Source organism: Poecilia reticulata, linkage group LG6 (assembly GCF_000633615.1).
Source record: "Poecilia reticulata strain Guanapo linkage group LG6, Guppy_female_1.0+MT, whole genome shotgun sequence".
Taxonomy (NCBI): Eukaryota; Metazoa; Chordata; class Actinopteri; order Cyprinodontiformes; family Poeciliidae; genus Poecilia; species Poecilia reticulata.
The window spans coordinates 18456314-18482715 of NC_024336.1; the positions used below are offsets into that span (position 1 = coordinate 18456314).

The 26402-nt window shown below is 41.4% G+C and overlaps 2 protein-coding genes across 6 annotated transcripts in view; both read left to right on the forward strand.

Moving 5' to 3' along the window:
* The window catches only part of mtss1la (MTSS I-BAR domain containing 2a), a 35332-nt gene extending 18933 nt beyond the window's left edge, over nucleotides 1–16399 (forward strand). Inside the window, exons 4-16 of one of the 5 annotated variants that reach the window (XM_008411638.2) lie at nucleotides 4317–4401; nucleotides 4530–4621; nucleotides 4722–4796; nucleotides 5211–5219; nucleotides 7830–7987; nucleotides 8097–8204; nucleotides 9348–9445; nucleotides 11482–11614; nucleotides 12482–12556; nucleotides 12772–12927; nucleotides 13276–13446; nucleotides 13587–13752; nucleotides 15032–16399. In XM_008411638.2, the coding sequence (XP_008409860.1) occupies nucleotides 4317–4401; nucleotides 4530–4621; nucleotides 4722–4796; nucleotides 5211–5219; nucleotides 7830–7987; nucleotides 8097–8204; nucleotides 9348–9445; nucleotides 11482–11614; nucleotides 12482–12556; nucleotides 12772–12927; nucleotides 13276–13446; nucleotides 13587–13752; nucleotides 15032–15840 (2135 nt within the window). In that variant the 3' untranslated portion in view covers nucleotides 15841–16399. The remainder of the gene's footprint in view (nucleotides 1–4316; nucleotides 4402–4529; nucleotides 4622–4721; nucleotides 4797–5210; nucleotides 5220–7829; nucleotides 7988–8096; nucleotides 8205–9347; nucleotides 9446–11481; nucleotides 11615–12481; nucleotides 12557–12771; nucleotides 12928–13275; nucleotides 13447–13586; nucleotides 13753–15031) is intronic. The other 4 variants (XM_008411639.2, XM_008411640.2, XM_008411641.2 and 1 more) reach the window with 4 other exon arrangements.
* Nucleotides 16400–23874: 7475 nt separating this feature from the next.
* The window catches only part of LOC103466206 (neural-cadherin-like), a 133468-nt gene continuing 130940 nt past the window's right edge, over nucleotides 23875–26402 (forward strand). The window contains exon 1 of the mRNA XM_008411644.2: nucleotides 23875–25719. Within this exon, the coding sequence (XP_008409866.1) occupies nucleotides 24720–25719 (1000 nt within the window). The 5' untranslated portion in view covers nucleotides 23875–24719. The remainder of the gene's footprint in view (nucleotides 25720–26402) is intronic.

A 26402-nucleotide genomic window follows, 5' to 3' on the forward strand; every position in this document is an offset into this window, starting at 1 on the left:
TATATACACACACACCTGAAAAGTGTGACATATTTGTGTTCCCTTTTACTCTGATGCCCCAGATAAAAATCCAAAAGCTCAAATTGCCTTCAAAAGTCATCTGGTTGTGAAAAAAAAAAACTTTCTATCTGAAATAAAATCCCAGTAGGAATGCTTCATTTCTGTGTAGACCAGGATTGAGCTTTAAAGATTTGTTTTGAGGTTTGTCTTTCTGTAAAGATTTGCTTATTTTTAGCAACAGGTATTATTGGTTTTTACAAAGTACTACCATTTGGGGGACACATTTAAATGGATGCCACTTTTTAAATTGGCATTTGTGAATAAAAACTGATGACTATGTTTCACAATTATTTACTTTAAAATACATCAAATTTGTGGTTGTAATTTAACAAAATGTGAAAATGTTGAAGCAGCAGAGTAATAGGAAAATAAAACAAGTGTCTCAACAGGAAGTATTTGTCTTCAAAAAATAAAAAGGCAAAATAAGTTTTTTTGCCCTCCATGTTATGAGCTTTTAGTGAAGCTAAGCCTCCCTCCTTGATCATATGTATTTGCCAGGATTTTATGTAGCAACGCAGGTTGCTGTGGGAGTGAATCACTCCATCCCTCCTCATCCGGCTGAGGCCAGAGGCCAGAAAGGCTCTCGGAGACGGCCAGGAAGCCTCTGAAGCTCTCCAGGATGTAGCTGTCAGCTGATCCTCCGTTCGGGAGGGGAAGAAGGACAGGAAGAAGGCGGGAGGGAAATTGGCAGGTGTGGATAGGACGAACGAGTGTGGGCTCTCTCTTTCCCCAGCTGACAGTAACATTGGCAAGGTCTGCTAAAGACATATAAAAGCCCAGATTCTCTCTGTGTTTTTCTCCTTCTTTCCCTCGGCCTCCTTTGCTCCTGTAAGGACCAATCAGCTGCTCCGTCTGCTTTTGCTGAGGCAGATTTTGGGAGAAAGCGCGACACTTTAAACTCTTTAAGAAATCACAGTGATGGGGACGTACTGTTACGCTTCTGTTAGCTAAAGATATTTAGAATATTTAAAATTTTTTATGAAGTCACAAGTAGTGAAATCAGTTGAAAGTGGGCTGCAAAAGAAGGTTTAAAATATGCCTTTTTTAAACAGATGTACTCAGTTCTCGTCCAAGTATGGGAGGCGAGCACAGAGTGGCTGCTCCATGAAGAAACCGGTCTGACTCCGGAAGAGAAATGTATGACTTGATATGTAGTTTTTAAAAAAAGAGTTTAAGAGTTTCTTATATTGACTTCTTCTAAAGTGTGGCTTTCTTTACAGCCAAAGCTCAGTGCTTTGGCTCCATATGTTACTTCAGTCACTTCCTGGTACAAGAAACTTTCACCTCTAACTCAGCCCTGTTGCTAAGTCACCTGGAAAAGCCCAACCCAACCCAGTCCCCCCTCTTCTTCCCAAAGCACCACACAGGCTCTGTTGAGCCTTTCTCCAGGTGTTTGTTCAAATGTCTCTGTAAGACAGACTCGAAGTCTAGTCGCTATAGTCTTCAGTGATGCGGTTTGAAGCTTTGTAAGGCACATAGTCGAATGAAGCAGCATTTGTTTTGGAGAGTCATGTTGCTTCTATGTCAGGTGACTTTTGAAACCATTGTGATATCTGGAAAGGAGCGAAGCATGTCTGTGGACACCGTCTGCCAAGCACAGCTCCTTTCCCTTTCATGTTTTATCGTGGACGTTAGTGTTGGCCTCTGTTTCTCATTCTTACCCAGTTTGAATGATGTTTTGCAAGCAGAGAGAACAGGAAAGGCAGAGCAGACATGGAAGAATAGAGGGATATCCCCTTACAGAGTTGCCTCCTTTTCCCTCCAGGATAGAAGGGTTGAGAACTTCGGAAAGGGTGGGGGGTTGGTAAATCACATCACCTGTCTGCATTCAAACTTCTGCACTCCCAAAGTAATTCATAAAGATTCACGCGGCAGTGTATGAATCCCCTCCCCTCTGAGGCCTAAGTCATGTCCCGTTGCTCTGTTTGTGTGTGCGTGTGTTTGTGTGTGTGTGTTCTCATAGACATTCAGATTAGCCCTATGTGGCCCAGATTACAACAGGATCAGTGCTACCATATATTACACCAGCCTCTGAGCTATCATCGGGACAGTGCGCCAACGACAGCTTTAAGATCTTAAGACCCCATTTAATTACAGTTATACATACAAAGAAGAAAAGTACAGTAGCCATTTTACACAACCTGTTATTGAGAAATCTGAGTGCAGCATTGGCGCTTCGGGTGGAAAATGGTTGTTTTGACAAGAATGAAAGGGGGAGCATGGCTGTAGTCCTCAGGTACTGCGCCTCATTTGCTTCACACAAACACATGTGACATTTACGGGCTCCACTCTCCCACTCAGATTGCGCCCATCTTGTGGCAGTAGCTGATAATGCGACACTGCATGAGAAGCGTAACCTTTACCAGCTCGTTGTCTCGGTGCAGATCTGCTGTCAGGCTGTTAGGAGCCGTAAGCAGGATTTGATTTGGGATCCTTCCAGCGAATATCAGTCACTACAGCTCGACTAACTTGCCATTTACAACTTCCTTTTTCACATTTTGTCGTGTTACGGCAACAAACTTCACTTTTTGGTATTCTGTGCGTCCAACATAAAGTGGAAGGAAAATGATTCATGCTTTGTATTTCTTCTTTCCTAATAAAACCCAGGAAACTGTGGCATGTATTTATATTGAATTCCTCTGAGTCAACAATATTTTGCATAGCCATTTTTTTTGCTATAATTATTTCTCCAAATCGTCAGGGCTATGTCTATACCAGCTCTGCAGAGCTGGCTATGTCTATACCAGCTCTGCAGAGCTGGTATAGACAAGAGATTGATTTCCCTTTCTTGTTTGCTTCTATGCAAAATGTCTCATGCTCAGTCGGATTTCATTAAGGGCATCTGTGAACATAATTTCACGTCCTGCCACAGGTTCTAAATTGGATTTGGGTCTGGACTTGACTGGGCCTGTCTAACACCTGAATGTGCTTTGATCTGAACCATTCTACTGCAGCTCTGTCTGTATGTCAGGATCATTTTTCTGCTCGATAGATGAATCTCCACTTCATGCTCTGGTCTTTAGCAGCTCAAAACTGGTTTCCTTTCAGTGTTGCCACATGATTAGCTCCGTCCATCTTCCCATCAAGTGTGACCAACTTTCCCACCATGCTGTGGCATCCCCACAGCATGGTGCTGCCCCCACAATATGTTAGCCTCAGGGTTTCCCCCAGTGTGTTAAAAGCCTGGTGGGCACCAGGCTTTACTTGTGCCCCCACCAGGCTTAGTATTGCTTATTTATGTAAGTTTTTTTTTTATGTTTTGCATTTTTTTAAGACTTTATAGTTGGTGTTCAGAGATTCATCTTCAAATCTTCCAGTAATACATAATTATCAAGTGATATTTTCAAATTTTTTGAACATTTTTTAACTCAAAAACACGGCGGCCCGCTGGATGGATGACTGCCGAGCGCCCCAACCACCAGGTTTAGAAAGTTTTCTGGGGGAAACCTTGAGCCTGTTTTCATTGTTAGTTTTTTTTATTTTATACATCTAACATTAAAATAGCACAGAATTTGTCCTTACTTCTGCAATTTGTGGTTGTACAAACCATTTAGAAAGTTGGGAAGTAAAACAGCTGAACCGTAAACTGTGGAAGAACGCAATGTTTAATTCTGAAAATAAATCTTACTGCATTTAATACAACTGATGTATCATGCAGGTGTACTATAGTGGAACCTGAATAATTCAACAAAAAAAGGTAACACTTTATTTGAAGGGGTGTGAATAAGACTGACATGACTCTGTCATAAACATGACATAACACTGTCATGAACATGAACAAGTCCTTATGAATGTTTATGACTGTTGTCATGAAGTGCAAAGTTGCTTTAAAAGTTGCATTAAAAGTCCATTAAAAGTGCCCACTTTGCATTTTTTTTGTAAATAATGACAATTTAATGCAACGTTGGCATTTTTAATGGACTTTCAATGCAACTTTGCATTAAAAGTGTCATTATTTACCGAATGACACTTCATGACAACATTCATAAACATTCATAAAGACTCCTTCATGTTTATGACAGTGTTATGTCATGTTTATGACAGAGTCATGTCAGTCTTCACACCCCGTCAAATAAAGTGTTAGCAAAAAAAATAAAAAATAAAACCTACATATTCCACGTATACTCTTTTTTCCAGCTCTGTGTTGGAGCTGTAATGTGTTTCATCTCGGCGTTTTCCTGGGATTATATTTGTGATTTCAACATGCAAACTTCTGAACAACCAGCAATAGTTTGTCTTTATGTTGTGTCTCCAAGGTGCCACCAGGGAAATCGGCTCTGCTCTGACAAGAATGTGCATGCGACACCGCAGCATTGAGGCAAAATTAAGACATTTCACGAAGTAAGAGCCACCTGTACATTTTTCTGTAGCTGTTTTGTTTCTTTTCTTGCACTGGAACCTGTTTTGGGGTTTTCTGTGCTTGAATTCACTTCCATGTTTTCAGCTTCATCCCTGTCTTGTTCCCGCAGTGTTCTCATGGAAGGTCTGGTAACGCCACTCCAAGACAGGATAGAGGAGTGGAAGAAGACAGCTAATCAGCTTGACAAAGACCATGCCAAAGGTACAGCAACAAGAGAGTGTTGTAAAATCGGCTTGTGCTCTTTGTCTCAGTGTGAGTTGGAACACTTATGCATCTTTTCTCCCCCACTTTCTCTTTACAGAATACAAGAGGGCTCGTCAGGAAATCAAAAGAAAGTCGTTGGATACCATTAAGCTCCAGAAGAAAGCAAGGAAAGGTGAGGAAACCATGCCAGGCGTGCTTAGTAATCAAAACTTTGAAATTTAAGGAGAGAGAAATCAGCTGTTGGGCTGTGCGGAGGTATTATAGTGAACTAGCGCCATCTAGAGTGTAGACTGAGACATTCACGTTCTGTCGAATCAAAATCTACAGCAGCCTCAGAGGCTCCTCTGCAGCTAAGGATGGTTTGCTTTATGAATCATAGTAATTTCCCTTCTTCTTGCTGCGCTTGTATTAGCCCCTACCGCTGGTTCTGATTAACCTTCAATTTTAACATGCCAGCGGTACGAGCTAATCATGAACATGCAATGCAGTTTGATGCACCTAACGCTGCCTGTTCTTCTGTCTCTCCATCCCTGCCTGATACTGCAACCCTCCTCTGTTTCTTTCTGGCTTTTCCCCCTGGCTGTAGAGCTTCTAGGTATGTCTGCTGCACTTCACCTTGTATGAGAAACTCACATGCAAGCATCAAAACCATCATTAGATCAATCTGTCGTCAGAAAAAAAAAACGGGGAAAAAAACTGTGCTGTCTTAGCATTTTTAGCTGGAGGATGAAAGAGTTTAATACGCTTAAAGAATGTGCTTGCACGAGACGTTGGACGAAATTTGCAAGGGAAGATTGACTCTCCTGTCAGCTCAGCAGTGAAGTAACTGGTTGCCAGATGTCATTTGACTGAGCTAAGCAAAAAAAAAAAAGACTGCTCTGCTCAAAAATAGCAGAATCCACCTACAAGCACTTTAGACTTAGAAATTAGCACACGGTGATATGTTCATTTCATATATGAAAGAACGGAAGTCTAAAAATTGCACAGCGTGCTGGGTAAAAAAAAAATAAATAAATTGAAGCTGCTGCTTTCTTTCAGGTACCGGTAGTTTAATCTATGCCTGCTGCCTCATGGCAATTGCTTTATCTAAAATATTCAATATATGTCAAAGGACTAAGTTGTACAGGCTGTTATATTTAAACTCTAAGTACACCTACTATTTATATTATAAATGTAGAAAATGAAAATCTTAAGAATGATAGATACATGTAGCTAATATTTGTTAGATAAATTGATGGCCAGAGTTAAGAGCTCCACATTTTGGCACATCTATAGAGATGTGTCAGACGCTACAGACATTATTTTTGTTCTCACGCAGCAAAATATAGAAACATAAAGTGCTACGTTTGAATGAAATAAAGGCGCGCTAAGAAATATATTTTTAATAAAGAGGAATTCTTTGCATCGTACCTCTGGATTGMCCAGAGAGCATCTCCTTTGTTCTGTATCTGTTTTTTCTAGACTTTCTGTTCAGCTCATAAGTTTTCTAAAGAATTCAAGTCTGGGGAAGAGTCGATTCTTGTCTATAAAGACTTGGTTGTGAGTTTTGGATCGGTGTCCCAAGACTCATTGACGACCCTTTTACTGACAGCGTCAGTAAGATTAGCATTTAAACTGTCCAGGTGTTTTGAAGAGATTGTAGATTGTAAAATCGCAAGACCCTCATCAAACTTGTGAGTGGGCATGAAGTGCTTTTCCACATATTGAATATTAGTCGGATTGGATTTGTATCGTCTGGCCAAAACATGCATTTCCGTGCCAGTAGAGTTTAGAAGACTCCACATATTTGCATTTGCAATGAAAGGACAGACGATGCCTCTGCCTGACTCGATGGCTCCAAGATGCCACTTTTTGCTAAAGTTTGCATATTGTAAGATTTTTTTTTTTTTAGCTCTCTTATGATCGTACTCACAGTGTGTTTTGGTAAGACAAACTTGGATCCTCATACAGTTTCAGCTGTTTTAAAGAAGAAAAAAAGGAACTTTGGGTTTGCTAATTAAAAATTCATAGACACTGAGTAACCTAAAAAAAAAGTAAATAATTCATTTTAGCTAATTTTATAAAAATAAATATTTCCTGGCCTGTTGCAGTGTCCAATAAATGCATTTTATGGTGCTATATTGCAGTTTCTAAAAGCCCTCCTACAGTATAGCAGTATTGGAAAACATCTGGTAAATACTAGATGTAATCATGAGGAAAAGACCTTCAATACTTAATACTGCCAGGACCTTCTGCGACAAATCCAAAAGGTGGGAAAAGGTGATGAAATCATCCCTGTTTCCCGTTTGTTAGCCTCTTGAAACTTTAATGTGATTTAGAAATTTGAGGAAAGCGTGATTTTTATGTTCTTTTCAAACCGTTTTTATAAAGTAAGAAACTGTTGTTAAAAATTTGCCAATAAGTCAATCCTTCTGATACATGCTTCTCCGTCACACCTTGACATTTAACTCTACGGTAATGACTGCAGCCTGAAAATTGTTCTTTAAGAAACTCTGAAAGGACAAACAGTCACATTTTTATGGGGCTCTATGTTTAATTAGTGTTCTTAAACAAGTGTGCTATGAAAGTTTGACTTTGTTCCTGTTAATTTATGGTCAACATAAAAAAAAAGACAAATAGTTTAATTTGAACTATTTATTGTTAAACATACATATGTGTGCTGTCGATGATTATAATTCATATCACCGCAAAATTATCGAAGTACCAACGTGGAATTAATAGAATTAATAGTGTAGCTTATTTTTAAGAGTCAAGTAAAAATGCTAAGATACGCATGCCCTGTAGTGAGCATGTTAAGTTCAGATCATGCAATTAAAGCAGAAATGCGGCGTCTCATTAATCATTTCATCCCTCATGTAACTGTGGTATGCAGCTCCGATCATTCTACGGAGTCTCGTCCTTTCTGGCGTCTGCACATCGTCCTTGTTTGATGACTTCTTTCAGAGATTCCTCCAGCTCCCATGTGCATGAACCATTTAAGTGTGAAGTCTGTCAGTGCATTGACCTCTAGTCCACAGCAGCTCATCACTATTTGTTCTAATCAATGTTTAATTTTTTTTTCTTCTTTCCCCTCTCCTTGACACTTTACGCCGGTGCTACGATCATCGCCCGCCCCCCTTTCAATCCTCAATGTCTTTTCCCTACTATTTATCCGACTCCCGTTTTCCTCCCACGGTTTTGCAAACTGTGCCACCGCCTCCCTCAGGCCGGGGAAACCTGCGCCCCCAGCTGGACAGCGCCATGCAAGATGTCAGCGACCTGTATCTGCTGATGGAGGAGACGGAGAAGCAGGCGGTGCGGAGGGCGCTCCTGGAGGAGAGGGGACGTTATTGTACATTCATCAACTTCCTTCAGCCGGTGGTGGTGAGCAGCGTTTGTGCTTTATGTCCACAAGAGCTCCAAGGCTAAAATCTTCCTGAGCTTTCCTCGTCCTTCGCCGGACGACTTTTGATTTATTGTGTTTTTCGCACAGAACGTGGAGATTGCCATGCTGGGAGAAATAACCCACTTACAAGCCATTGTTGATGACCTTACCACGTTGACTGAAGACCCGCACAAGCTGCCACCCGCCAGTGAGCAGGTAACAAGGCTGAACTGTTCCTGGTTCTCATAATGCAGTGGAAGTAAATGATGTACAATTCACTTCTGCACACAGAAGTGAACGGGAGGGTGAAGGAGGTAAAATAAACCTCCATAGCTCACTGCTAGAGAACTGCAGAAATTAATGTCATCTCGGGGTCCTGGACTTTTCCATGTTAATCAACAGTCACATGCAGTGTTTTTGTTTGGGAGGCCAGAAAAAGGTTTTTCCATCCTCCCATCACAAATGTAAACATGGAGCGTTGGCGGACTGCTGCCTGAACTTTAACTGGAACCTTGTGCTTTGTCCAGACGAGATTAAAACCCAGGGCTACATCACAGTCCCGTGGAAACCTAACCACTCTCTGAGTTGTATGTGGCAGTTAATATATGATGCTAATCAAAGATAGTGCAGATTGGAGCTCTGTACATAAAGTAAACGTCTGAAAATTCATAAAACACATCGGTGGTGTCCGAAGACTTTTCTGTTTTTTCCCCGACTTAAAGCATAACAGCTACTGAAGAACTGATTTGTACAAGATGTCCTGTGATCGGTTCTCTTTCGGTGACCTTAAGTTCCACTCACACAATTTATGTTAATGGCAAAATATGTGTGTCAAATACAGCGCAGGCTGTATCTGTGTGTTTTCATCTTTAACCTCAAGCCACGGTCTATAAACGAAATAATGCCGACTCCAGCTGCAATGCCAATGTACCCCTGATCGAAACCTTTGAGGTTAAGTAAAGAGAAGAGTCCATAAGATGGAGAGAGAACTGATCAGTTGTTTTTCTATCGGGTTGGATAAAGGAGTAGCAGCACGAATCCCTTCTGTAATTAAGCGTTTAATTGGACAAAGTTTTTCATGTACAATTTTGCTACTTTGATACAAAGATTTTTAGGCTTTATAGACATCTGTACACGAGTTGACAATAAACAAGGAAGACATTCTATTTAGGTAAGATACAGCCTATATACTCAGTTCAGACGCTCGAAAACTTTCCAAATTAACATCTGCGTATCGGTCCACGTTTTATAATTTTCCTAAAAATAATAAATTCTTGCTCTACATCAATTAGCCTCAAGAAAACGTTTATATATGACACCTAAACTTGTCATCGTCATTTCTTTGATGGGTTTCTGCAGGTAATCCGGGACCTGAAAGGCTCTGATTACAGCTGGTCCTACCAGACTCCTCCTTCCTCCCCGAGCAGCACCAGCTCCAGGAAGAGCAGCATGTGCAGGTACAGCCTATAAACACACACAGGTCCTTTCGGTTCGCTGCAATAAAAATCCTCTGCAGGCATTTCTGAAAATAGATTTAAAAAAAAAAAAAAAAAAAAAACTCTTCTTTGACTAAGAACTTCCAGGATCTTTCTTAAAGTTATTTACAGCTAGGTTGGTAATGAAGGATATTATTAACAGTGCAGCTGTTCTGAACAAACGCATCCGCAATCTTAACATCACTCCACCTCCTAATATCAAAACTTTGAAAGACGCGTGTATTAATATAAATTCGATGTGTCATCCTGACTACCTGTGACAGTCGACATGCAGTACCTGTGGTACCTTGCGAGCTCCTCGGCTCCTTGCTCCAGGCAGATTTGTCATTTTCAAGCTTCTTACAGCCAGATTACGTCGAAAGCTGTCAAACATCACAAGCAGAAAGGCGCCAGCTTACACAGTAACCAAAACCAGCATTTTCTTTTTTCTTTTTAAGGCTTTGACAGTTTATATATAGATGTGCAGTTTTGTGGGGGTCGAGAGAAAAAGTCTGGCTTCAAACAGGACCCCTTGTAACGGGGGAGTTGAAGGGCACCTCAGCGATGTTTGAGGCAATTAACGCGACACCCTATTTTTAGTTTGTCTATGTTCATTCACTCATACATGTGTAAATGCACAGCACACGTGTTTTAGAGACGATAAAGAAAGGTGTTTTTTTTTTCAAAATTTCACCGTAGCATCAACAAAGCTGCATTAAACATTTGTTGTTTTGATTAAAGTATTACTCAGCTTTGACATGCAGACTTGTTGACTAATACTGATTAGGTTTTAGTGGGAAGCGGCCACTACGGCACCATATTGCAGCTCACCAAGGGAATTAGATTGAGCCATAAGTCTTCATGTATTCATTATTTATATTAATGTTGGTTTAATTTTAAACTTTTAATTAACACATTTGAACAGATTTGTTTAATCAGGGTGGGGAGATCCTGACCAGAAAAAGAACTATTGAAATAAATCACCGAAATCATGGACGCAAACTTCTCGATGAAGAAGTTTGCCACTACATGTTGGTCCACTACAGCCTCTACGTGGGTGAATCAAAGCAGAAACACATCTTGCTTTTTGACAGTACAAGTGCTTACAGGTGAACAGAGCTTGTTATTCAGGGCCAAAGCCCAACAGTGTCCACAGGAGCTCCAGCTATGGTGAAACTATGGCCCAACCATCTCCGCATTCCAAGCTTGCCCTTGTTAAAGTCACTCAAATCCTTATTCCCGTCCATTCTTTCTGCTTCCAACACATTAACGTCAAGGGCAGAATGTTCTGTTGCTGCACAGTGCTTCTCTCCCACTGCCACGTTGTCAGTCTGATGAGTTAATCAGTGTTTTCAATTTTAGCCCATCTCATGGTTATACTCTGATAGCTGCAGAATCATTAGTGTATCTGTGCAACCCTCCCCAAAAAAAAAACAGGATTATTTATCAAAGGAGAGAGAAAATAGAAGACGGTCCCTGGTTTTAAATAAATAATGATTATTCAATTTGCCATGTTTAATTTGGCATTCCTCCTTAAGCCTCATTCTAGAGAATGAAGATTAATGAGAAGTGATAACTGCGGATGCGTTCCGTGGGGATGCGAGGAGGGGGAGCGGGTGTGGGGGAGCAGGAGTGCCGCGGGAAGGTGCGGAGCGCATTTCTAAATGTGTGGGTGACAGAGGAAAGCAACTCTGAACGGAGATAACAAAGCAGGAGACAAAATGCACAAAGCCAGCTCTTAATCTTCAGAGGAGAAGAAAAAAAAAAATCAAATAAAGGGATAATGTTTTAATGCTCTTTGATGCTCCAAAATTAAAAGAATGGCATCATTTAGCAAACATTCACGCTTGCAGCTTTTATGATCAGGTTTTTTAATTTAGCCTATCCTGTTTTTGCACAAATCCTCTCCTTAAAAAAGAACATATTTCATAAAAAGAAAATGAAAAGAATAAAAAACATGACAATATTGATTATGGGATTGTTTATTAGTCACACTGTTTGTAACGTTGTGCCAACAGCTTGCTTCAGATGCCCTCAGCGGGAGCGCATCGGCTCAGCAGTGTCTCCTCCCACGACTCTGGCTTCGTCTCGCAGGATGCCAACACCCATTCTAAGCCTCCGTCACCCATGCCCTCCGATATCACCAGCCAGGTTGCTGTCTTTGTTATGATTCTGAAAAATCTTTGTCTCTCTCTCTCTTTTTTTAATCTTAATGATACAAAGAAACAGGATTTTGTACTCCAGCAAAACTAGGACCAAAGCAGCCTTGTGCTCCCCAGAGATTCCTCAGGCAGAAATGCTGCAGGGCAGGAAGCAACAGCAACAGCTTCACTTTCTTGTCAAAGTAACACAGTGCTTTGAAATAAGTATTTACCCTTACGTTTGAATTTTTTTAGATTGATTTTAATATTTTTAATAGAAAAAAATCTCTTATTTAGACGCAAGTTTGGTCCAAAAAATGCAGAAACCGAAAAATTATATAGGGGACAAATATGTGTTTTTTTTCCCCACCACTATAAATTGCTGCTGTTTCCTAACCAACAATTATGCCCAATCCAGTGTAGCAGGTCTACTTTCTCATGTTTAAATGTCGGATACAAATCCCTCGTCTCAGCAAGAGCTTGATAGTCAAACAGAGATTTTCACTTTCAATGTAATCATTTGCAAATATGGAGTTCTTATCCCACCGGACTGATAAAGTTATTCAGGCTCTCATAGTCTGAACAGATTGCAGTGTATTAAAGACACTCAGTAGAGCTCCAGCACACCAGCTGATGCAATGTTCCTTTTCTGAATAAATGATCTTACAGGCTACTTTATTTTCGATCTCGGCTGCAGTCTATAGATCCCATAAGAGAAAGGAAAGAGGAAAAAAAAAATCCTTCTAGCTAAAGCTTATCAGCGCTCTTTTTTTTTTTCTTCCCCAACTCCCAACCCTCTCCCTGTTCATCTCTCCCACCTACCTCCTTCTCCTGATTTCCTCTGCAACTGTTCTTTACTTCATCTTCCCTTCCCCAGAAATCCACAAGCTCAGCCTCCTCTGAGGCCTCAGAAACCTGCCAGTCTGTCAGCGAGTGCAGCTCTCCTACAGCGGTTAGTACTGCATGCATCCTACTGACGCTCACGGACACGCACTCACACACGCTGATTCGCAGCCCTGTTTCCTCTCATTGTTAACTATGGGTTGTTTAAAAAAAAAAAAAAAAAAAAGCCCATTGGCTGCTCACGGCAGCCGCACTGCAGTTTGACTTGGACTACTCCTGGATGTTGAGCGCTCTGACTCAGACTTTGTCTGTCCATCTCCGCAGTATGGCTCATGCTCATCCTTCGGTACCTTCCGCCCTGCTTTCTCTCACACTGGCACCATCAGGCCTCTCTCTGTCATACTCCCTGCGTCCCCCACATTTAACCACTCACCTGGATCCAACAATCCTTCACCCACATCAAAGGTTCCTAGCTGGAAGGTTTGTTTTTGTTTGCAATTTTTAGTTCCGAGTTTGTAGTTGTTGTTTTTTTTTCTTGCTTCTTTGCATTTTTCTTTTTTTGTGGTTTATTTTTTGCTGCTAACTTCCCAATCACCCTCATGCTGTTGCCCACCGAGCTCAGCTTTCCAGCCTTTCCTTCAGATTGTGTGTTAACTGAGAATTAACACTGTCACAGCCTACCCTGGTCTGCACATATCTGCACACGCCTCTAACCAGTCCCTGAGCCAAATGTATTTAACTGAGAGTACAACTGTTGGATGGCACAAAGAAAAAAAAAACTGGAGATGCAAAGTTGGAAGAGCTGTCTAATTTTTCCATCTGCTCCAGCAGGACTGGGCCAAGTCGAGCTCCTGCGAGCCGACGTTGGCCAGCACTCCGCAGCGCAGGAGGGACTCTGTGGAAAAGATGAGAGAACCGCCCAGTCCGCAGGGATACTCTGGGATGCAGCCAGGTGACCTGCACAGAGCAAGAAGCGGCCCAGGAATTATTACAGCCAAGGTACGAGAGACCCATGGAGTTTAAATGTAAATGTCTGTAAATTCATTCCTATGCCTCTGGGATTGAAGTGCAGTTTTAATGCAAATGTGTCCCGGTCTGTGTGCATTTCCTCCACATATCTGATTCTGTGTGTGCTTCAGCATGGAGAGCCCCCGTCTCCAGCAGCCAGTACGCTGGCTATGGTTCTCACCAGAGGCCTGAGCATGGAGCAGCAGAAGAGCAGCAGGGACTCTCTGCAGTACTCCAGCGGCTACAGCACTCAGACAAACACCCCGTCCTGTTCCGAGGACACGATTCCATCGCAAGGTAAACCTCTTCCCGAAAAGCCAAACACTCTGTGAGCGTGACGGTTTTATGTATCTCGCTCAGCCAGCAGTGCCCCACGTATTCAAGGGAGTCCCAGTCAATCCTACAGCACAAAGTGCATTTAGTACATTGCACTTTTGCACATTGTATCGTTTTAAAGCAGAAAGAAAACATACATGCATTTTTTGGGGGGGATTTTACATGACTGTTATATGAAAGGAAAAAGGGGGCTTTCATTATTTATTTACTTATTTTATTTTTTGGTAAAAATGTGAAAAGTGTGCAGCTCAGCAAAATGAAATGAGCTCCTTTCAGAAATCAGTCGTTCACTTTTGTGTAATTTATTCTCAATATAAGTACATCTGTTCTGTGAAGGCCTCACAGGTTTGTAAAAGAGTCATTAGTAAGAGGAAAGGAGCACAATAGACAAGTCAGGGGTAAGGTTATGGAAACATTTATTGCAGGGATAGGTAATTGGATAATTCGCAAGCTCTGTAAAGCTCTTTGATCATTGTTGAATTCAGTTTCTGAACGTGAAAACACTACGGTATGACTGTAAACCAACTTGCCCATTTATTAAGATGCCCAATGAAGACTGTGTATGTTAGCCTCTGTGGTTGTCTGTATTAACGCATGTTAATTTATATTTGTTGTTTGATCTACTAAAATAGACAGTTTTAAGCATTTTAGAGAGGTTCTCAAGTATTCCTGGATTTCAGCTACTTGCAGGTGCTTGTTTTTATCCACCTATGAATATCGGCGTTCCACTGCAGAGCCTTCAAACAGGACAACCATAAAGATACAGTAATATGGATTAGATGAAAGCATATCTCTGTTCAATTGCTTAGTCTGAGTTTATTGTCCAAGGAAGAATGAGCAACATTTCTGTCTGAATATAGAAACTTGCAGGAGTAATTGCTGCAAAGTATTGACTCTTGGGTGTTGACTAAAAAATTAAGCTGAACTTTTCAGATTTTTATTTTTTTTTTAAATGGAAAAATGACAAACAAATTTGTGTTTAACGTGAAAAAATTGCAGGGAAATGCAAGTTTGGCAACTAAATGTGAGGAAGTTCAAGGGGTTTAAACACTTCCCAGCATAGTGATTTGCTAATTACCCTGTAGCCTGTGAAACTAATTTCCCTGAGTCTCAGTGTGAACTATCATACAATAAATGAGCTGCAGATGAACCCATCAAAATAACACTTGTCAGAAATTTGATCATTTAGTGTATGAAAAAAACAAAATAAAAATCCACATGACTCATTCTCTCTTTCTAGGTTCTGATTATGAGTGCTATTCACTCAATGGGGATGCTGACAACGAGGGGCAGCCAGACTTTGACAAGTCCTCCACCATCCCACGCCACAGCAACATTGCTCAGAGCTACCGCCGCATGATTCAAACCAAGCGGCCTGCGAGCACAGCAGGTCTGCCTGCAGGTAAGAGCCTGCAGGGGACTCCTAACGGCGCTGCAGGAAGCAGCCCTGGGGTCATTTCCTCTGGGACAGCCACCATCCGCAGGACGCCGTCCTCCAAAACTGGAGTGAGACGCACACCATCCACGTCTGGCCCCATCCCCATTCGGCCCCCCATCGTTCCGGTCAGAACTCCCACAGTGCCAGACTCTCCGGGTTCTTCTAGTCCATCCCCGCACCACCTGGGTGCTGAGGAGTTTCTGTACAGTGATGACCCGTCCTCTGGAGACTACATGAGGGCCTCTCCCAAGCGGATGAGTCTTCCTGATACAAGTTGGGGCTATGGAGGAGGAGGAGTGGTGGAGAAGACTGCTTACGCCCAGCAGGCCCCCGGCATGGCCGCCCACGCAGCCAAGGAAGACCCTCAGCTTGCTGCCAACCGTCACAGCCTGGTTGAGAAGATAGGAGAGCTGGCAGCCAGCGCTCACGCCCTGGGTGAAGGTCAGTACCCGTTCCCCAGCTTGCTGTCGGGGGACACGGCTCAGCATGCACCCCAGGTGACATCGTCTGTTACCCAGGAGGACGTGGATATGCTAAAAACCATTCGCCGCGGGGTGAAGCTGCGCAAGACGTTAACCGACGATCGGTCGGCTCCCAGGATTCTCCGGTAATTCAAGCAGAGGGGGAGCCCTCGAACACAAACTGAAGCACCCGTAGACTGAGGCACGACGGACAATTAGGACAAAAGGTGGCCAATGAAAGCCAGTTGACAAATGAAGAGTCTTTGAAGTATGTTAAGTCATTTCATGTCATGTATGTATTGCGTTCGTACAAAGTAATCCATTTATTTTCTTTTTGTTGTCATTTTTTAATTTTATTTTATTTTTGGTTTGGTGAGCTGTGTTGCTGTGCATCTCCGCTTCAGCCCAGTTTTTCCCAGTGGTCCCAGTGTGCAAGACATTACACAGCTGAATACTCTTACTATTAATACTTCTGTGTGTGCATTTCTCAGTGACCACGGCCACCTGTCAGTGGAAAGTGGGTGACACAGTGCTCTGTGAGCCTGTCTCGTTTCTCCTCGTTGCTGTCCGGGTATTACTGTTTTGTTTCATAAGCTGGGCAGCAATTGTGTAATTTCATGTAAAAATAGAAGCGATATGGCAGTGTTTATATTGCTGTACTGTACTGTCAATATATTCTGCTATTAAACTGGCTTTTTACTGAACAACAGCTGCATTGTTTTTGCTGCAAAATTATTAAAATTATTCTTCATTAGAGTGTGACGGTTTTTAAATTATGCACATTTGTTTGTTTGTGGTTGCTGAAATGTGGAGCAGCAGTTATTAAGAACATGGATTAATTAGGATGTATATTTAAATGTGCAATGTGCTCCAACTATTTCCCTTGCCTTTTGAAGTTCTTCGTTTCCTACTCAGGTTTTTTCAGATGTGTAGATTAATTAGAGTTTTATTTCCTCAAGAGCCCTCTTTACTGTAAATATTTATGCAGAAGTTAATCAGCTTTTTTTTGTTGTTATTTACTCACTACATTAATGATACTTTTCCAGCTTTTTAACTTCAAAATAAATGACCGTATTTTTCCTTGTCAAGGCTGCAACGACGTTTCTAAATATGCAATAATTTAAACAGACGAGTGGGGGCGCCGGAGGCCCTCCGGCGAGGTTAAACTGGTCGAATGCTGATTTTGGATCATTAATATGAACCTTACTGGTGTTTGACGTCAAAGATTTCAAGGTAGGTTCAAATGATACAGATATAGTAGGGCAAATTTTCTGAATTTGTGAAAACAACAAAAATGTAGACTGAACATATTTACCAAAATGTCATCAAAGTGCTGGTTTTTTTTTTTTTTTTGTACTTCCTGAGAGCGAAACGTCACTTCTAAAAACTGCTTGTGGTTCATTTGCTGCCAAACTTAGGCCACCACGCAGCTGGGGATAACATTGTACATGTTTTGCTGCCCACTGTTTTATTAGCAGAAATGCTAAAATCTGAAGCAAAATTCTCATAAATGTTCCATTTACTTTTCAGAAACTACTGAAAGTCCTGTCTTTGATAACAGCTCAGATAACTAAAGTGTTTCTCCCTTCATGACAGTAACAATGAACTCTGACATACGTTTTCTGGGAAAAGAAACCAGACTTAATAGGTGACGTTTACGCATGAATACCTTTTAAAAACTTGCATCAAAAGGCCACTCAGTAGTGTTACCTTGAAAAAATACAACAAAAACGTAGTTTCGATTTTAAAAAAAGTGGGGAACTAAGATCGAAAGAATGATGGTATAAAGTAGATTTATCCCTTCTGGCCAATCACAATAAATAAGAAGGTATGTCTTAAAAGCAGCAGAGAAATGTTTTAATAACGAGAAACAATGTGTCACGAGGCTTTCTTCGGATTTTAAGTTAGTGAAAATAGTGGTTCTTGCACTTTCCATGACAAGTACCATTTTAGTAAATACAATATTTTACTAAGTTTCTAATTACCACCCGATGAACTGGGAAATAATGCAGTAAAATGTTTTCCCAGTAGAAATGTACAAGTTAGAAGTTTTAAACCAAATGTTTACATACTCTATAATAAGACACACTGCCTCTTTTCCCCACTGTCTGACATGAAACCAGATTAAAGCTTTCCTGATAGAGTAACTGAGTCAGGTTTGTAGGATGCCTTTCTTCCACACACATTTTCAGCCCATAACTTTTTTATTGGTCTTAGATCAGGGATTTCTGTTAGCCTCTTCAAAGGAAATATTATTTGTCCTCAAATAACTAATTTGGCTGTACATGTAGAGTCACTGTCCATCTGGAAGACCCATTTGTGCCGAAGGTTTAACTTAGTGGGTGATGTCTTGAGATTCCACTTCAGTATTTCCACGTAATATTTGGGGGGCTTTTTATCCATAATGCCACCTACTGTGTGAAGTACACATCTGACCACTGCATCATGATACTGGGACCACTTCACAGTTTGAATGGTGTTCTTAACTTGGGAAGTTTTCTCTTTTTCTTATAAATATAGCAATAGTTTTATGGCCAAATTTCCATTATTTTCATCAAACTGCAACATTTCTGTCTCTGTCCTTGTGTGTATTAGCAAATAGCATCCTAGCTTTTAATGTTGCTTTTGGAGCAACAGCTTATTTCCCTTGGTGGCTTTCAGTCCATGTTGGTAGGAGACTCAGTTCCCTGTGGATAATGAAACTTCAGCAACCACCTTCCCAAGGTTTTAATTTATGTCCTGGGATCGATGTCATATCTGGTTTAATGCTGGCTTGATATTCCCATTACCCTAATATTTACATGTAGTTATTTGAACAGATGAGCCAGGGATCTTCAGACATCTGAGAGTTGTACCAAAGGGCCAACCCAAACTTAATGAGGTCAACAATTGGCTGATTTCTTGTGATTTTCTCATGATATGATGCCTTAAATTGTTTTGTCAGGTGAGACACCATTTAACTCATGTCTGAAGCTTACAAAGCTATTTCGTCATTATCTGAGGTTTCTCAAAGTGTTCAAAGGCAGAATAAACTTGTGAATTTGAAGAAAATGATAAAAGCATTTCTACTATTGTAGCATTTATCAAATAGAAGTGATGTAGAAAACCTTAACTAATTTAATCTAGTGTCTGACATTGAGAAAAATAGGTTGTGTCCACGTAACGTTATGTACATTGTATGTAAATATCTCGTTTCATCTGTTCTTGATTTCACTTGCCGTTCATGCAAACCCAACGGGTTGAGACCCGACCTAAAACACAAACTTTAATCTGCTATCTGGAAAGTGCTTTGGGTGTCAGAGTGGTCAGAGGAACTGGGGTGGTGGTGGGAAAGTGCATATTATTGATCCCAAACTCAAAACTCAGTGCGGCCACCTTGTGACTAAGTGACAGCTGCAAGAAAATGCTGTTTATCTGTATGTATGACATTGTTTTTGATTTGATAAAATCCAGAGAGGTGGGCTGTTATTACATTGTGTTGCTAAGAATAGTTAGCTTGGACATCAAACACATCAATTGCGATCCAAATATTTTTCTAACTTGGACTAGCAACACAGTTTGGTTGGGTGTTTGTGTCCCAGATCCTGATTCACACATCAGACATGGATGCATTGTAGCACATATAGTCACCAGCTTGTTCTCCACTACATCGTCAGTCTATTTTTGTTTACCTTGCAAAAAATTAATATGCAAATTTCTTTTGAGTACCATCAAAGGCTGCCCAAGTACTAATGGTTTTTGTACCACAGTTTGAGAGCCATGCGTTAGAAAAATGCTCCATGACTTTCATGTGCATGGAAATTGTCAGTCTACTTTACTCAGAGATACCTCTTGCTATTTTTCACACTATATTATCTTATTCACTTCCACCCTAACGCATCTGTCACAATCCTGTCAGCTTCATAAATAGCACATAGTTGAATTTACACTGTTAGTTCATTACCTTGGAACTGGTAGAGAAATGACAGCACAACTAATGGCTTAGACCTGATAGGCTAATTAACTCAGAAAAAAGAGCTGATTTTTTTTTCTGCGTCCAAGGTTATGCTCTGACTGAACCATGATTCAAAGAATGCTAACACTAGCTCATGCAAAATAAAAACTAAAAACAAAACGCCAACTCTGCTTTGTTAAGCAGATGATGACGTAGAACTGAGATGTCGATTTTTATTTTTTATGTTTTGATTTCCATGGTTTAGGGTAGCAAAAAGCTGTTTTCCAAATGAAGTTCTTTAATCACAGGCTTTGCTAATCACAGATTAGAGAGTAAAAGTGAATTTCCAACAAGACGCGGCTCCCTAGGTTCTATTTCTAAAGAACAGCCTATTCATTAATCTTGACTGAAACTTTGCCTTTTCCCTTTTTTGCTTTAAGTGTCTGATATGGTTCCTTTTTACTGAAGCTCTTTGAAATGTTCAATTCAGAAACATCAAATACTGTGTGGATTTTTTATTTATTTTTATTTACGTTAAAATATTAAAGTCACCCATTCATCCATCCATTCACCATCTACCGCTTAATCTGGGGTTTGGTTGTGGGAGCAGCAGCTATCCCCAGCTACATGGGCCGGCTTTTCTGCTGGAATCCCAAGGCAATCCCTGGCAGCCGAGAAACATTTTTACACGTTTTTTGTATTTTTGGTTATCTCCATGTGCTTTGAATATCGAGAAGTGTTACATTTTAGCCATTCTTCTTAGATAGCTTCAGTTCTGCCAGATGGGAGGGAGAGCATCTGTGAAAAGCAGTTTTTATATTTTGCCACAAATTCTTAATTGGATTTAGATCTGGACTTTGACTAGGTCATTTATGAACATGATTTAAATCAATCCCTTTTAGCTCTGGCTTTCTTCTGTATGTTGTTAGTTCTCTTCATATCTTGTTGCAAATTCCAGACATGATTTCTGCAGGCTAGCAATCCACAATGGCTCTCTTCTTGACTAATTTTTCGGTGTGCACTACTAAAACTTGTTCCATCCGCAGATTTTCCTACCTAAGCTGTGGATATCTGCAGCATATCCAGTATTGCGGAGGGTCTACTGGCCTTTTCTCTGATCAACGTTGTCCTTGCCCAGGCTCTCAGTTTAGATGGATTGCTGTATCTTGGCAGGTTTGCAGTTGTGCCACACTATTTCTATTTTCAGATGATGAAGTGAAATGTGATCTGTGACACGTTTTAAAGCTTGACAAATAGAATTATTTTTTCTACTTCCCTTTCGCTTCACCATTATGCGCTACTTTGTGTTACTCGGTCACATCGAGACCTATTAAAATACTTTGACGTTTCTGTTAATATTGCAATAAAGTGTGAAAGGTTCAGGAGCAATTAATACTTTTGCGAGGCCCTGCATACGGTACTTTGCTATTCTGCAACATGATGAGTGAAAGTAAATTTTCAACCTGGTTGCACACGTTGCTTTATACTTAATACTGCCTTTAATAAGCAGCTATGGTTTCCACAGCTAATGTTAGGTGGTAGCTGCCTTAAGGGGATCATAGATCAAATCTAATTAGCTGTTGTACCTAATACATGAGGGAGATGTCTTTATATTTATCCAGCCCCTTTAACTGCTTTCTGCCTTCAGGTTTTGAGGAGGTAAAATGTCCTGGGGGCCCATGAATGCTACAGTACACAGAGCTCCCTTTCCTGTGGGCTGTTGTGGTGTTTCCAGAAATGGCACTTTGAGAAAATTGTGGGGTACAAGGTTGCCTTGAATGCTCACTCCAAAGGTTCACTCATAAATGGCAACCTTAAAGCTGTACGTGCCTAGTCATCCATTCTAATCGTTCTTTCATTCCCTAATAAACCTGCCTTTCACAGCCTATTATTTCTTGACATCAGCACAACGGTCTATTTTTGTGATTTAACAAAAAAAAAAAAAAAAGGAAAAACGCCACTGGGTCTGTTGCATAAAAAGAAAACCTTACTGGGTTTCAAACTTTGTTAAAACTACCTTTATACTATTTTGTAATAGTTAAGCCTCCTTTCCAATAAAAAGGAATAATTGATAACCTGTGTCTAATGGAGCAAAAATGACACAATGTAGCCCACTTTGAGAGCAGTCCTTCATTTCATTTCCCACTAATGACAAAGGTGCTCTGTTCTAAATGTTATAAGGTTTAAGTTGTTGCTTTCACAAGCTGTCTTTGCATCAGTTTGGATAAAGGGGGATAGACTTGGTCAATTATTCATTAAATAAGCATGAAGCTTTTTAATGTTCATTGACTGCTTTCTTTGGTGTGTGTTTTTCTCCTCTCTTTAATGCCCTGAAGCTCCCAGTTATCCGTCAGAGAGTTGATGAGGCTGCTTCATGATTTTTTTTCTTCTTCAACATTCATTACAGCTTTGTTATTTTTATGTGGTTTAAGCTAGTGTTTCATTTTAGCAGACAGAACAGAGAAACCTCAACTGAGCTCTATCTACACCCCCTGGCCATGCCGTGTGACTATGTGTGTATAATATATATATATATATATACAAACTTTAACACTGACAGTCACACTGAATCTTGCCATGAGAGACAACATGATAAGAGATGGGATTTGATTTGCATTCATGAAGCGCTTTAAATGTTCAAAGAAGTTACAGAGCAGGAGCGAGATCACTTGAGGTCCTCTCTTTTTGACATGCAGGCAATTTTGCAAGAGGTCATTTCCCACCAACAGTCCCCATGTCGCGTGAAGGGTTTGATTCTTTTAATGGCAATATTTCTGAGATAACTACTTTCTCCTTAGGTCTGATATTACCAAAAGGAGCCAGAAGGGATGGCTGGGATGGCTGTGCGGATGACACAGCCTGGAGCTTGCGACATATAAAAAGTACAACAATCAACCAACTTGAGGTTTGTGTTTCAGCTCCAAGCGCTGATCCTGAATTATCTGCAGGCTTAATGTTGAGTTGTCAGACTTATTTCCTAAAAAAAAAAATGAAGAAAAAATCAGTTTCTGAAAAGATTTGGCTTAAAGTGCAATGATGGCTGGTGCTTTTGAATTGATAAGGATCTTTCAGCAGCCGCTTTGATGAATTTTTTATTCAGATGTTTTTTTACGAGTACAGAAGTATTGCCTGGCCTCTCACTCTCAATACATTGAAGTACTGATCTATATGGAAAATGATTGATATGACATGTTCTGTTGCCTTTAATTCCCTTTTTCTTCTGACAAAGCAGAACTCTTGAATGTGGATCATATTGAAAGAAAATAGATTAATGGGACATGAGATCCAAGAAGTATTGTCCACAGGTTACATCATACCCCCAGCTGTCAATTTGTTATCACATGTTTCCAAATTAATTGTCTCTACGGGTTTGATATAGGACAACAGCTTCTGGTTAGAAACTAGGACACGTACGGGTTCATATAGAAAATAGACAACATCCTATATGTCTATTTCTTCTGAATGAAACTCAGTAGGAGCCCAGAATGGATACGGGGTTCATGCAAAGGAAATTGGGTGAAAATTGGCCCAAGCAGGGGCAACAGGTTGGACAATGTACAGTTGATGGAGGGCAAATCTAGTTAAAAATTGGGTCTGTGCAGATGGATGCAAGTTGTGATTCAGACACAGCTCTTGTAAAAAAAATAAAATAAAAAATGGCTGAGTTGATATCACATTCTCTTTTGCCTTTACTTCCTTGTCTTGTTGACCATTTAATGTCCCTTAGGGTTTATTCTATTCAGTTTCAAGCTTTCTCCTTGAAGCCTAACCAACATTTATACAGAGCCCATGTGCAAATGAAATGAGTTGATAAATGAACCCCAAAAGGGATTGTCCACAGGTTGCATAAACTTCCTGAGTTAATCATGCATCTTTCATCTATGACAATTGCAAGTAAAAAGAAGGATCCTCTGTATTGGTCAATTACATTTTCCCCGTACAAAGAATCTCATTGCGGACCCTAGTATTCAACCTGAGCAAAATTCATATGGGGCCCATACACATGCTGGGTGGAAGACAGCTATGGGGAATTGGAAGTTTACACTAAGTGGGAATTAGACGTTACCTACAGATTATTTATTTATTTTTGCTCCCAGCACTTGGCTCGCCTGCAAAGTGAGAAAGGAAAGGAAGAGCACCCAGAGTGACGGTGCTAATTTGAACTCTGGTGCGCACATTCTGGCTGCAGAGACATATGGAGCTATTTAGCGTAGACTGCCTTAAATCGTCGTGTTTGCATAGTTTAACAACCCAAATCTCTGCCTATGAATATAAACTCAGGCGCACACTGTAGTTTCTTTTGTTTCTTGTGGGTTACAAATTAAAAAGTGCTTGTGATGTGGCTCGAGCAATGCATTGCAGGTTGAAGGAATAGTAACCTTAAATCCATATAAAACCTGGGAACATTAGGTCATGAGTTCAGTCCCTAAGGGAGAAGATGAGTACTGTGCATGAGTAATTCACCTTTCAGCGACTCATGCAGATTTAAAGACGCGCCGTGTAACCAGCATTTGGATACTTTAATAGTTGCACGCAACGCAGGGTGGAAAAAGCGCATATCTTCAGCGGTCTTCTTGCGAACGGGAAGCATATCAGAGATTTTTTTCCCCCCCTTTCCTTATAACAAGAATTCTTTATGCTGAGAGAGAGAGCGTATGTGGTACGCAGCTGCAAAGACGCATGCCGTGCGTGCAACGGCTCAGTCCCTGTGCTGAGATTTGAGGGAAAGACCCTACTGACCAGCGCTCAGGGTGGGGTTCACCGACTAGGCGCTCCGTCCCCGTGCGCCGACACGCCCCCGCGCTTGGCGCTGTCCGGTTCTCTGGTGCTGAACGCTGGATACCAGAACGGCAAACTGCCTGCAGCGCACTGGACCGTCTGCCTGCACGCAGATCCTTCATGGAGCCTAGGCAGGGATCTCCCTGGCTGCAGAGACTTAAAGTTCAGGGGGCTGACCTGCACGGATCGCACCGTGGATAACTATGAAGGAAATGTTTCTCAAGTGTTTTTCTTTTGTTTTTTGAGGATTTTCTCGTCAGGTGTCCCCCCCCCCCGAACCCCCCCCACGTTTGGAGGTGCATAACTTGCCACCAACATGATTTGGGGTGTTTTGCTGTGTTGCCTTCTAATGCCGGCAGCTGGATATAAAACACAGGCTCGATTGCCTTTCTTTCACGGACACATTTTTGAGAACTCGCCAGCGGCGTCCAAAGTGAACGGACTCAGCATTACGGTGAAGCGCATCGACGCGCAAAAATGGTGCCCAGTCTCCGGAATGCACTTTAAATTGTTTGGAAATGGCAGTGAGGATTTCCACGTCTTCGCCCACCACAAGCGGGGAAATGTGCTGCTGAAAACTTCCCGGGTTTTAGACAGAGAGTCACGCTCAGAATACCTCCTGAGCGTCGGGTTGTGCTGCCAGACGTGCGCGTCGGAATCTGCCGTCTTCGAGGTTGCGTTGGTGAAAGTGGACGTGTTGGACACCAACGACCACGAACCGACCCTAGTGAGCGCAGACAGTGTTCATATAAGTTTAGACGACACCACCGCGCTCCGTACTGTTGTTTACAGACTGGAAGCTGTCGACGAGGACAGCGGGAAGAACGCAGAGTTGACGTTCGCCTCCGTACCAAAAAATGGCAGTTTCTATGTTGTCCCGAAAACGGGGGAAGTTTTGCTCGTCGACTCTATCCTGGGTCTCCTTTCTCCCATTACATTTTATCTGTACGTGCGAGATCACGGCTGGCCTCCTTTGACCAGCAAAGCTGTGTTAGTTACTGTTTCACCACAGCGATGGATGACGCGTTCCGCTGATTTAGTCGGTCCAGAGAGGGCAGGACGGTCGCCGAGGGCGCTCCTCGAGTCCAGCACCGTGCTCTCCCTCAACGTGTCTGAGGACGCCGGCATCGGCTCAGTCCTAATGAGCCTAAATCCCACCAGGTTTCAGTCAGCTGCCTACGAGCTCATTTACCCGGAGTCAGAAAGCTCTCCGGTCACCGTGGGCCGCGACAGTGGAGATATAACAGTAACCCGGAGGCTGGACAGGGAGACGGAGCCTTTCCTGGAGCTCACTGTTAAGATTCAAGACAAACGAGGTGTGTTGAATATCCCTCGGTCTATCCGAGCTCAACTCTGGCCACGCAACACCCCGACACCCCGCCTCTCCTCTCCTCTCCTCTCATTTTCTGCACAATTATCTGCTTTGCAGTGATTTTGCCCTACTTTAATGAAACGCTGCACATTAAATGCACTTGGTTAAACTGTGCCACCATCTGGACACGAAACTTTTCATCACCTGAGGCCCTCTCATTAGACTTGACCCACTGATTAAACTCGTAACGGGCATTGGGGCGGCCCGATATATATGCAAAGTTTGCGGCTGCTAAATGCTGCCTGGGGGAACCAGCTAGAACTTTAATTCAGTCTGGATAAGTTGGCAAATGCCTCAGTTCCACACACACAAGTCTATCTCAGCAAATTAGATCATTCAGATGATCATTTATTTTATGCAATTCCAAAAGTGAAACTTGTATTATTGAAATATCACTCAGCTATATCAATAGGGTGATATATTTAAGCAGTTTGTTGTTTTAGCTATGATTATTATAGCGTAACATCTATAGAAACAGACTGGTTTCTCAGAATATATTAACAATACAAAAAACCACTGATAAGGATTTTAAATAGATAGATAGATAGATAGATAGATAGATAGATAGATAGATAGATAGATAGATAGATAGATAGATAGATAGATAGATAGATAGATAGATAGATA